This window comes from Crinia signifera, chromosome 12, assembly GCF_055691185.1.
Source record: "Crinia signifera chromosome 12, ASM5569118v1, whole genome shotgun sequence".
NCBI lineage: Eukaryota > Metazoa > Chordata > Amphibia > Anura > Myobatrachidae > Crinia > Crinia signifera.
The window spans coordinates 88,894,380-88,908,111 of NC_139228.1; the positions used below are offsets into that span (position 1 = coordinate 88,894,380).

The 13,732-nt window shown below is 44.3% G+C and overlaps 1 protein-coding gene across 1 annotated transcript in view; it reads left to right on the top strand.

The window, feature by feature from the left end:
- The window catches only part of CCDC9B (coiled-coil domain containing 9B), a 37,368-nt gene extending 32,225 nt beyond the window's left edge, over positions 1-5,143 (top strand). Inside the window, exons 9-11 of the mRNA XM_083166532.1 lie at positions 1,737-1,817; positions 4,027-4,190; positions 4,935-5,143. Of these exons, the coding sequence (XP_083022658.1) occupies positions 1,737-1,817; positions 4,027-4,190; positions 4,935-5,037 (348 nt within the window). The 3' untranslated portion in view covers positions 5,038-5,143. The remainder of the gene's footprint in view (positions 1-1,736; positions 1,818-4,026; positions 4,191-4,934) is intronic.
- Positions 5,144-13,732: the final 8,589 nt, after the last annotated feature.

Consider the following 13,732-nt stretch of genomic DNA (forward strand, 5'->3'; position numbering starts at 1 on the left):
CACCGGCTCTATGTTGCCACTGGTCAACTCCGCGGTCACACTGCTAGGGGGATGGGCAGCTGCCTCTGCTTAAGCACTCTTGTCATTGGCTATGCCCCCCCCCCCCAGCGACTGAGGGGCATTTTCTTATTTTAGAATCCCTTAATCATTTCTTAGCTTTGTTACGTATTTACTAGTAAGATCTGTAGCTTGGGGGGTGTATTGGCTAGCTTACTACCCAATTGTGTACCGAACAAATGGCCTAAAAGGACTAAAAACGGAAACCTCAGAGGTGAACACAAGTCTGACGTGATTGGTCCCCAACTGCATGCATGGATCAAACTCTGTATATTGAGATGTTTAGATATTTGTGGCCGGATCACCCCATTGCGCACATTGGCATTGTCGCCTTCCAGGGTATGGTTCTGCGCTGACACATGTACACTTCACAAAACACCTCTGCACCCCCTGATTCCAGCTTATTAGAGGATACACATAATGTATGACATTTATAGGTCGCTGTAATTGATACAACTAAGAAAAAAGGGAGGGGCTAGGAAGATTTCCCCTCTGTGCATGTGGTGTGGTATATTAGGGAGGGACATGGCCAGCTGAGGGGGCGTGGTCACACCTATTTTAAAACATAATATGCCGGGGCTAGGGGGAGATGCCGGGGCTAGGGGGAGATGCCGTGTGCGGGGGCTAGGGGGAGATGCCGTGTGCGGGGGCTAGGGGGAGATGCCGTGTGCGGGGGCTAGGGGGAGGTGCCGGGGCCAGGGGGAGATGCCGTCTGCCGGGCTAGGGGGAGATGCCGTGCTGCAGCAGCCTGTCCTCTCTACTCACACTGCCCGTCTAGTAAGGGGGGAACCCAGACCCTCATCTGGCCCAGGTAAAAAGTGCCTGTCCCCCCCCCTGGTGCCACAAATAGTAGGTTCACAGTCTAGGTTCACCCCAAAAGGTCACATGCACAAGGTTGACATGACTTTTTCATGGTTTTTGGTGTCAGTGTCGACACCTGAGCACATGGAGCCCCAATAAGTGTACTTCATCCCTTTATTCGCCATGCTTCCGGCCAGGGCCACTTTACCTTTCCCATTTGGAATACACTTGGATGGTAAAGTTCTAAAAAGTTAAAATAATGAAGAAGAAAAAAACACAAATGTCAACTTTTTCATGTGCTGTCGACCTATTAATGACATTGTCTGTCAGCCATAGGATTCTGTTTTCCTGTTCTGCGTACTGAGAATAGAATAGAATATGGGACAATTGGGTTCTAGGTCAGTGACTTTGTTGTGTGTATTGTGCTTTTAGGGTCTTATTAATTAATCCCAGTAATCACCGTTTCTAATTGCTGCCATAAGAAATTAAGTATCGCTGGCATGTAATGAAAACAGCAGGGCCCCCACTATGTGTAGGAGCCACTGATGTAGGGGCCACTGCGCATACACAGTCATTGGATCACACATGCAGCCATCGCTGGTAATCGTGTGGAAGGTGCGGGCATTGCCTAGGCAGGTATGGAGTTGGCTGTGCAGCCTGAACATCCGGTATCTAATAGGCGCACATACCAGGCATTCACGGGCAACAAGGTCAACAATTGGTTAACCCCGTTGGGCGCCAAATACATTTGGACATTTACAAGGCTTTTGAATCTGCCCCATTGCAAATTATGCAAATCGCCAGGACAGATCTGTGTACATTTTAGGCACAGACGTGGAGATTGCCCAGTCGTATACATTGTTCCTTTGTTATCGTAGGAAGGCGCCATGCGGATGGTAGAAAGTAAGCCGCAGAAAGTGGGACTAGAGAAAAGCTCTTCCGGAGAACAAAACAAGCAGGTGAGCTGTAAGATTATGTGTCTGCAGTGTACTAGTATTGGAACCCGGCCTAATACAAATAGTCCATAAGTGATATGACGCAGATCCCACACTTCCCACACGGACGCACACCCCACACTTCCTACACGGACGCAGACCCCACCCTTCCCTGGTCAGTCCTTTACACCTGAGTTGCTGCAAACAGGGCACTACCCTAAACTTCTAAATGTAGCTGTATCTGCTTACGTAATACTAAGTTACAATGTCAGCACAAAACACCGTAACATAGCATTTCATACGCAGATACAGCTGCACACACAATGGCCCTTATTCAGATCTGATCACAGTACAAATTTGTTCTCAAAATGGGCAACACCATGTGCACTGCAGGTGGGGCAGATGTAACATTTATAGAGAGAGTTAGATTTGGGTGAGTTATTTTGTTTCTGTGCAGGGTAAATACCGGCTGCATTATTTTTGCACTGCAATTTAGATTTTAGTTTCAATGCACCCCACCCAAATTTAACACTCTCTGCCCCACCTGCAGTGCACATGGGTTTGCCCATTTTGAGAACAAATTTGTACTGCGATCAGATCTGAATAAGGACCAATATACGCTTGCTGCATATTTTAATCTGCTTGTGTGACATAATTTCGGGGGAAATGGCATAGGAAGCCGTTCGGTACTGGTAAACGCACTCTGAACTAGTCATGTGACCGTGCTCGCAGCAGCGATAAGGGCGGACATATCACTGGCACGTTTCCTTATATCTTAAACGACTCTATATACGGTATTACATTATCTAACAGGACACTTCACCAACCCGCCACATTGCCAGATATCCCTATATTATCACACGCACACTGCTCAGTGCAAGTCTTGTCAATTATTGTTCTTGTTCTACATTTATATGAATATATATAGCTTTAAGTGCTGTATACAAATGTGCATTTGCTATTCTGTTGCCCAGAGGTCTCCATAGACCCTACATAATTATGTATACATTTACTATTTTACAATGGAGTTGGATGGGATGATTACCATGTACCTCACTAGACCGTATCAGCAGCTTTTGGTGCTGTGTGTGTGTGTGTGTGTGTGTGCGCGCGCGCGCGTGTGTGTAAGAGCTCTGATTTTGTGTTCTGTACATGGGGATGACCATAGACATGGCTGCTGCTCGCTGCACAAGAGAACCAAGCCTCTATAAAATACCCTAGGCCCGCATGTCTGTCCACTGTGATCAGTCCTGTCCTAGTAACCAATACCCCTTTCACACCGAGCGGAGAACCCAGGTTATTGCTGGGACAAGCCAGCACTACCTAGGTCCCAGCTCTGTGTGTGTCGCTTTGGGTCGTGAACCTTGGGTCGGCTATTGAGGTCACCAACAGGGTTATTCCCGGGTCAGCTGCAGTCTGATAAGCATGGTCCAGTTTGCTGATTGGCAGGTTCAGGAGCAACTCCAAGCAACTTGTGTAAACAGGGACGACCCAGCTATAAAGACAAAAAGACCCGGTGCTATGGTACTATACAAATTCATTGTCAGCCGTCAAATAAGGGGACATTCAGGCCTTTGGGGGTTATTCAATGTGTGCTGATCACACATCTATTCAATGTGGCCATTTCTGAGCGCATGTAGCCTGTCTGATTAGACTTTCTAAAAAGTTTCATCTGCATGGTCAAAAACGGCCGATGGTTTGGCGAATCCACATCGGTTTTCGACCAAATACATGTGGAATTGGACAATCCACATTTATTCAGACAAACATTGACTACCGATGGTCGAATTGATCGTGATTCTGACTGTAGAATGTTCCGACAGATTGAATCAATCATTGAATACTCCCCTTTATAACCAAAAACTGTAAATCTATAAGAGCATTGATGAGTAAGTGATAATTCATTATCCAATATAAGTGAAATATAATACATACCCAGATATCTGAGGGTGTGGGGGGTGGTAAAACTGGGAGGAGGAAGATTACAGGTAGGGTAAAAATTCTTATCGGGATGAGTCTGTCCCTGCTCTTGGTCTTCTCCGTGTCTAAATCCCGACTGTTGGGATGTCCTAGCCAATCCCTCTATTATTTAGATGACTTATAAAGAGATAAAACATGGTATAAACAACTTTGTATAGGAGCCCCCGGGATTTCCTACCACCTTTTCAATGCTAGTTTTATTTTGGGGGGGCTGAGTTTTCATAATTTTCTCCTTGTTTTGGAATAATGTCAGGAGAGCTGCTCAGACCAACCGTTGGCGAAGCCGAGATCTGAGCGTAACGAGTACCTACAGTGGAAGAAGGAGCGTGAACAAATTGACCTTGAACGTCTAGCGCGACACAAGAATTCAAAAGGGGAATGGCGACGACCCTGGGACTTTGAGAAGACTGAGGATATGTAAGGCCAACAATTTTTGCAATTGACCAGAAGTTACATAAATAGACCAATACAAATATGTAAAGAATGTGACCTTAATCCATAATTATATTGAGCAATTAGCGTAACCGATGTAGAGAAGACCACGGCTAGAAAACCTGCTGGGACAAGCACATAAATCTGTATCTGAAATGGGTGGAAATGAGGGGAGAATAGAGAAGGCTGGATGATACCCTTATGGAGTGGGGCATGGGTCATTGGGTCGGCCACTGACTGTCGACGGGCCTTAGGTTGACACCTGAAATAGCTTGACATGGGTAAGTTCGACCGGGTCGGAAGGTTAACGCAAGCATTAGGTCGACATTCATTTTTCACTTTTCTTTTCGTTCTGAATGTCGACATAGTCAACATGTACACCTTCTACTTGTCCCCTCTCTGCGCCCAGCACACTATTTTATTCTCTCGTGAAATACTGCATGTCAGTTAAAAAAAAACTTGTCGACCTTTGCTTGCGTCGAATTTCCGACCCTGTCGAACTTACCCATGTTGACCTATTTCAGGTGCTGACTTAATGACCGTATCCTATTACAAGTGGATGGGGAAGATACTCCTCCCGATTATTATGTAGGTTTGATACGTTTCCCCGTAGAGAGGAGAGACCAGATTGGGAAATTCTAGTCCTTCTTTCTGAAGCAGATGATTGGGCCGTGTAGTTATTTCCCTGATGTGTTGGCGCGTTCCATCGCTTACCCTGTGCTATTGTAGGTTTAAAGACTGCGACGTCCCTGCTGATACAGGCCCGAGCCGATACTGCGCCAGGAGAGGTGAGAACCCTAAGCAGGCCTTAAAGAAACCATCTAGAAACTGAGCGACTGAGAATATCTTCACCCCGCAATATCATTAATACTGTTAAAAATAGTTAATATACTAAAGGTTATATATTTCAGCAATAAATGTGTTTTTTCTCTAATTAACTCAAGTGGTCACTGTTACCTTTTTTTTTTTTTTTTTTTTTCATTTAGTGTTTTTTTTACATCTTTATATTTTTAACAATAACCATTTTTTAAAAGAGATTACACAAGTTGTTGATGGGTGATCTTCGTAGCCCAAGATCACCACAAGCGCAGTTGGTGTAATTCTGGTCAATACTTTATTTTCCAAAAGAAAAAGGTGAGCGCAACTACAGATGCGGAGTTTTATGTTCTGTAGAGTACCACAGTGTGCAATTTCTTTTTCATATTTTTGGGGTTTCATTCTGAACGAATTTCCTTTTTATATAATGTACCAAAGCGAAATAAGCACTCCAAAAAAAACCCCACACCCCCATTGTCTATCTAAGAGATTCTTTTTTTTTTTCTTGGCTACACCTATGGATTAACCCCTTCCTGACGCAGCATGTTTTTGCCTTCCTGACAGAGCCCTTTTTTCAAATCTGACATGTATCACTTAAGTGGGGATAACTTTTTTTTGCTTTTACTTATCCCAGTGATTTTGAGATTGTTTTCTCGTGACACATTGTACTTCAAGTTAGTGGTAAATTTGGGTCGATACAGTCTGTTTTTTTGTGAAAAATACCAAAATGTCGTAAAAAAATGGAAAATTTAGCAATTTTCAAAATGTTAAATTTTCTGCTTGTGAGACAAATAATCATACCACTCAAAATAGTTAATAACTAACATAGACCATATGTCTACTTTATGTTTCCATCATTATTTCAGCCTCCTTTTAATTTTTTTGGACACTAGGAGGCTTAAAATATGAATAGCAAATTCTCAAATTTTCAAGAAAATTTCAAACACTGATTTTTTTAGGGACCAGTTCAGTTCTGATGTGACTTTGAGGGACTTGTATGTGAGACACCACCATAAATGATGCCATTTCAAAAACTGCACCCCTCACAGTATTCAAAACAGCATTTTGGAAGTTTGTTAACCCTTTAGGTGTTTCACAGGAATTAAAACAAAGTGTAGGTGAAATTTCAAAATTTCATTTTTTTTTGCAGATTTGCAATTTTAATACATTTTTCTAAGGAACACAGTAGATTTTACTAGAGAAATGTGACTAAAAATTGATTCCCCCAATTCTTTTGTTTTCATAAATATCCTATATGTGGCCGTAGTGTGCACGTTGACCAAACCACAGGCTTCATAATAGAAGGAGCACCTACTTGATTTTGGAGCCTCCTTTTTATGAGATTATTTTTTAGGCACCATGTAGGTTTCTAGGCACCATAAGATGCTAAAAGTTAGGAACCCCCCCACAAGTGACCCCATTTTGCAAACTACACCCCTCAGGGAATTCATCTAGGGGTATAGTGTACATTTCAAACCCCCAGGGGTTTCACCAATTGTGGTACAACTGGGCAGTGAAAATGAAAAATTAATTTTTTTTACACAAAAATGCAGTTCTGGCTCAAAATTTTTCATTTTCACAAGGAATAAAGGAGACAAAGCACCCCAAAATCTGTGCCCCAATTTCTCCCGAGTACGGCAATGCCTCACATGTGACCAAAAAATACCATTTGGGTGCATGGCAGGACTCAGAAGGGAAGGAGTGATTTTTGGATTTTGCAGCTCAGATTCTGGTGGAATGTTGGTGGGTGCAATGTCGCATTAGCAAGACCCCCGAAGCACCAATACAGTGGAACCCCCCCACAAGTGACCCCATTTTGCAAACTACACCCCTCAGGGAATTCATCTAGGGGTATAGTGTACATTTCAAACCCCCAGGGGTTTCACCAGTTTTGATACAACTGGGCTGTGCAAATGAAAAATTACTTTTTTTACACAAAAATGCAGTTCTGGCTCCAAATTTTTCATTTTCACAAGGAATGAAGGAGACAAAGCACCCCAAAATCTGTGCCCCAATTTCTCCCGAGTACGGCAATGCCTCACATGTGACCAAAAAATACCATTTGGGTGCATGGCAGGACTCAGAAGGGAAGGAGTGATTTTTGGATTTTGCAGCTCAGATTCTGGTGGAATGTTGGTGGGTGCTATGTCGCATTAGCAAGACCCCCGAAGCACCAATACAGTAGAACCCCCCCCACAAGTGACCCCATTTTGCAAACTACACCCCTCAGGGAATTCATCTAGGGGTATAGTGTACATTTCAAACCCCCCAGGGGTTTCACCAATTTTGATACAACTGGGCTGTGCAAATGAAAAATTACATTTTTTACACAAAAATGCAGTTCTGGCTCAAAATTTTTCATTTTCACAAGGAATGAAGGAGACAAAGCACCCCAAAATCAGTGCCCCAATTTCTCCCGAGTACGGCAATGCCTCACATGTGACCAAAAAATACCATTTGGGTGCATGGCAGGACTCAGAAGGGAAGGAGTGATTTTTGGATTTTGCAGCTCAGATTCTGGTGGAATGTTGGTGGGTGCAATGTCGCATTAGCAAGACCCCCGAAGCACCAATACAGTGGAACCCCCCCACAAGTGACCCCATTTTGCAAACTACACCCCTCAGGGAATTCATCTAGGGGTATAGTGTACATTTCAAACCCCCAGGGGTTTCACCAGTTTTGATACAACTGGGCTGTGCAAATGAAAAATTACATTTTTTACACAAAAATGCAGTTCTGGCTCCAAATTTTTCATTTTCACAAGGAATGAAGGAGACAAAGCACCCCAAAATCTGTGCCCCAATTTCTCCCGAGTACGGCAATGCCTCACATGTGACCAAAAAATACCATTTGGGTGCATGGCAGGACTCAGAAGGGAAGGAGTGATTTTTGGATTTTGCAGCTCAGATTCTGGTGGAATGTTGGTGGGTGCTATGTCGCATTAGCAAGACCCCCGAAGCACCAATACAGTAGAACCCCCCCCCCCACAAGTGACCCCATTTTGCAAACTACACCCCTCAGGGAATTCATCTAGGGGTATAGTGTACATTTCAAACCCCCAGGGGTTTCACCAATTTTGATACAACTGGGCTGTGCAAATGAAAAATTACATTTTTTACACAAAAATGCAGTTCTGGCTCAAAATTTTTCATTTTCACAAGGAATGAAGGAGACAAAGCACCCCAAAATCTGTGCCCCAATTTCTCCCGAGTACGGCAATGCCTCACATGTGACCAAAAAATACCATTTGGGTGCATGGCAGGACTCAGAAGGGAAGGAGTGATTTTTGGATTTTGCAGCTCAGATTCTGGTGGAATGTTGGTGGGTGCTATGTCGCATTAGCAAGACCCCCGAAGCACCAATACAGTAGAACCCCCCCCCCCACAAGTGACCCCATTTTGCAAACTACACCCCTCAGGGAATTCATCTAGGGGTATAGTGTACATTTCAAACCCCCAGGGGTTTCACCAATTTTGATACAACTGGGCTGTGCAAATGAAAAATTACATTTTTTACACAAAAATGCAGTTCTGGCTCAAAATTTTTCATTTTCACAAGGAATGAAGAAGACAAAGCACCCCAAAATCTGTGCCCCAATTTCTCCTGAGTATGGCAATGCCTCATATGTGACCAAAAAATACCAGTTGGGTGCATGGCAGGACTCAGAAGGGAAGGAGTGATTTTTGGATTTTGCAGCTCAGATTCTGGTGGAATGAATGGTGGGTGCTATGTGGCATTAGCAAGACCCCCGAAGCACGGTGAAATGATGAACCTAATAATCCATAGATGTGTGGTATATTTTAAAACACTCCTTTATACATAGGCCGGGTTTGTCGGGGCAAGTTTCACAGTGGAAAATAGTATCCTTTCTTATTCCCTTTTTATAGCAAACTTTGCACCTTTTTTGTGTCCTTTCTTGCAGTGGAGGGGATTTCGTTAGGAAAATGCTGCCCTGGTACAATACGGGGGCCAGTACTAGAAGTACTGGGGCCCTCTGCCTGCTGGTTCCCAAATATTAGGCCCTTTATGACTTCCTCTTGAAAGTGCATAAATGTCCCCCTCTGGCTGGTAGAACGGATTAGCACGTAAGCGTTATACAGTGCCATCTGGATGATATACACGGCCAGCTTCTTGTACCAGATTTTTGTTTTCCGCAGGGGACTGTACGGCTTCAGTACCTGATCTGAAAGATCCACTCCGCCCATGTACTTATTGTAATCTAGGATACAATTAGGTTTTGAGGTGTGGGTACTGGTACCTCGTACAGGGATGGAGGTGGTACTGTCTCCATGAATTGTTGTCAGTATAAGGACATCCCTCTTGTCCTTATATTTGACCAACAACATATTTTCGGTGGATTGTGCCCTGCTTTCACCCCTTCTCAGTACTTGGGCAATGTGCGTTTTTGGGAGGCCTCTTTGGTTCTTGCGCACAGTACCGCAAGCTGCTGTACCTCTTGAACCAAGGGCCTTAAACAGGGGGATGCTAGTGTAAAAGTTATCCACATAGAGGTGATAACCTTTATCCAGGAAGGGGTGCACTAAATCCCAGACAATTTTTCCACTAACACCTACGAGGGAGGGGGGGCATTCTGGCGGTTCAATTCTTGAATCCTTCCCTTCATATACCCTAAACCTGTGGGTGTACCCTGAGGTGCTTTCACACAGTTTATACATTTTTATGCCATACCTTGCCCTCTTACTGGGAAGGTACTGGCGGAATTTAACCCTTCCTTTAAAATGTATAAGGGACTCGTCGATACAAATACATTTTTCAGGGATGTACATCTCTGCAAATTTGGCACTGAAATGATCAATGACCAGCCTGACTTTGAATAGCCGGTCAAAGGTGGGATCATCTCTGGGTGGGCACTGTGCATTATCGGTGTAATGTAAAAATTTAAGGATTGTCTCAAAACGAGTCCGAGTCATGGCCATACGGTAAAATGGGGTGCTGTACAGAACATCTGTACTCCAATATTGCCTAATTTCTGGCTTTTTTACTATGCCCATATGTAACACCAGACCCCAAAACGTCATCATCTCTACTGCATCTACAGGGGTCCACCTAGCAAATGATGACGTGGGGTTTTGAGCAATAAACTGCTGGGCATATAAATTACTTTGGTCCACCATTAAATTTATAAAATCATCAGAGAAAAATAATTTGAGAGTCAATTTCTCTGAGACCTGTTGAATCAAATTGGATTCCTGGGATGGCCAAAAACTCAGGAACCTGGGGCTCAAAATTGTCTGGTGGTGGGGTCCATACGGGATCAATCATTTGGGGGGGGGGGGGTCTCAGCTGCTCTACGGGGGCGTCTTTGAGGGGGTCCCTCATCACTAGAGGAGGAAGAGGAGCTTAAGACGAATCCTTCAAATTCCCCGCTTGCATCACTGGCTGTGTCAGAGTCAGAGGCAAGCATGGCATATGCCTCCTCCGCTGAATACATTCTTCTGGATGACTGGGATGACATTTGGGATGACATTTGGGATGACATTTTTATTTTTGTGTTTCTGTAAGTGTAATGTTTCAACACGTGTATAGTGTAGGGGGGTACAAACTTTATTTCAACACGGGGGGTATGTAGTGTGTATGTAGTGCAGAAAAAAAAATGCTTTATACAGGAATTTGATCCCAATAAAAAAAAAAAAAAATTGAAGGGGTTAAAAAAAAAAAAAAAAAAAAGGTCCTGCGCCAAAAATTGAGCACAGATGTTGGTCAGTAACGTCCGTCACTGAACAGCGCTCAAAGGCAACAGGACACCCACAAAAGCAACGTGGGTGTAAAAACAATTTAAAAAAAAAAAAATACCACAGCACTCTCCAAAAAAAAAAACAATTAAAAAAAACTGCAGAAAAAAAATGATATCAACCCTGTGCCAAAAATGCTGTTCAGTGATGTACGTCACTGATCAGCGGCCACAGGACACCCACAAAAGCAACGTGGGTGTAATAAACCACAGCACTCTCCAAAAAAAAAAAAACAATTTAAAAAAACTGCAGAAAAAAAATATCAACCCTGTGCCAAAAATGCTGTTCAGTGATGTACGTCACTGATCAGCGGCCACAGGACACCCACAAAAGCACCCACAAAAGCAACGTGGGTGTAAAAACAAAACCCCACTGCAATCCCCCCAAAAAAACTGCAGATCAGTGATGCAGTGATGCAACACTGATTAGCAGTGAGGGGCAGCAGGCAGACAACTGTGGGTGCAACCTGACAGGGTATATATAAAAAAAAAAACCCTGGACCCCCAAAAAGTTGCTGATCAGTTAATTAATTTAAACTGATCAGCACAAAAGGGGGGGCAGCAGTCAGTTGCACAGGCAGCACAACCTTTGGTGCAACTGACAGGTATATATATAAAAAAAAAAACCCAAAAAGTTGCTGATCAGCACAGATATACTGATCAGCACAAAAGGGGTGCAGCAGACACAAAATATAGCACTCTCTATCACTCTCTGTCACTATCTCTCACGATCTGTGACTCTATGACACTGCAGCAGCAGGACACAGGAAGTCACAAGATCCAGGAAGCATCCAGCTGCTGGCAGCACGCTACCAGCGGTGATCAGGTAAGTATCAGGCAAGGTTCAGGTATGTATAGCACGACAGAGTGGCCGGTGACCGCTCTGCACGCAATTCCAGACCGGAATGGCGTCTGCAGCGCAGTCACCGTTAGTTTAAATGACGCGCCTTGGCTGTGATTGGTCCGTCGGTCCGACGGACCAATCACAGCCTTGGGGGCAGGTGGGGTGAGGTGGGGTGAGGTGTGGTCATCACCGGTGACCCCCTCATGCCCCCTCACACCCGGCGGTGATTGACACCTGTGTTACCGAGCGTCTGATTCGCCGGTAACACAGGAAAACGCTGCGACTGGCTGTTCACATTGAACAGCCAATCACAGCGATCGCCGACGGGGGGGAGGCATCGCCACCCCCCCTGGGCATGCAGGGACATGTCTGCTGTCAGGGACAGTAGACATGTTTAAACTGTCACCGCGTCTATAGACGCGGGGACAGTTTAAAGTCATGACGTGTATATATACGTCATGTGTCGGGAAGTACATCCCGGCCATGACGTATATATACGTCAAATGTCGGGAAGGGGTTAAATAAAGTTAACCTAAATAAAATAAATCCTTTATAATGACATATATGTATATTGATGTATATGGTCATTCAAAAATATATTATTTAACCATTTTCATTGCATTGACAGGTGTTTTAATAAAAAATAAAAAAAAATGTTTTCCCCAGAAACGTTTTCCAGCTGGGTGGCATGAAGTAGTAGCCAGGTTGAGGGTCTTTGCAACAAAATGACGTTTAGTGTTTAAATCTTTTTGCCCAAATACTGCACAAGTAACCTGTCTCGGACAAATCCAGCCCTGCCATAGAATGCTCTCACTAGTTGGTACCAGAGAATGCCAGGCAGAATATCACAACACGATCTCCTGTCATTTTAGACAGGAGATCTGTGCGCGATATAACAACTGAATACCACCCGTGATGTGTGAAGAGTTTATTATACAGCATCTTCAGTGGCGGTGGCTATTAAGCTGTTTTGCAAGGTTGCCTTCCACCAGGGCTTCTGGTGTCTTCACCTGGGGGGTGACAGCCTTTAAACTGTTTTTCTTGGCCCCCACCCACCAGGACTTCCGGGCATCCTCCATCCAAGAATCAGTGTTCTTGAATGCTCCTTCCCTGATGGCGGAATGCCAAGCATTGTCCCGTGCAGGCTCATATACACCAGCCATAGCAAGCTGTAATTGGCTCGCGGTGCCCATCTTATATTTAATAATGACTCCGAGGCACCCTCTTTTTTGAAATGTTTCGAGCTGCCAAACTCTGAAGAATGGCTGGTAGAGAATGGATCCTACTAGATCCGGGCCTGCCGGTATGCCCACTATCACCGCATGATACCACCGCCACTAATGCAGAACCATGCGTTGTAAATGACTGCCAGTGTATAAAGCTCCTGAGTTCTGCCAGCAATCCAGGCCTCCGGCAAACGAGGACACCATTACATATGCCCCATGGTTTGGTAACTCAACTCAAACACGGACCTGCTTGTGCCGCATCATGTTTAAAGTGTTAAAGCCGACATGTTACAATGCTTTACAACCCATTCCAACCATGTCCAACATTAAGCTGTCTCCCCCGAGTGTTGGCGGTGACAAGGGGACAGCTATATGTTGAACAAAGCATGCCCAATGAGACTGCTCATACATAAATCTGTCACAAACACACTGACGTGACTGTATACATACATCACACATACCTACCTATATCTGCCATACTCACACTGACCTAGGAAGAAACGTCAGACTCGGACACACGCAGATATAAAAAATAGAAACATAGAATTTGAAAGCAGATAAGAACCACTTGGCCCATCTAATATAATCCGTTGTCTCGTCAAGTGGAGTTGTCACATCACTTTGTGATAAAGATACACATTGGAGTGAAAAAGACACTTAGCCACAAGCAGAGTCACATGGTACAGGTCACGCCGACAAAGGAAGAGGGTGTAGGACAGCGGTTCCCAGTCATGGTCCCCACATAGAATCACAAGTGACATAATTAGCTTCACCTGCGGATCTTTTAAAATGTGTACGAATACGGAGTGCACCTGCTGGGTGACCTGGAAAATGTGCACTGTTGGTTGGTCCTGAGGACCGAGTTTGGGAACCACTGGTGTAGGAGGAC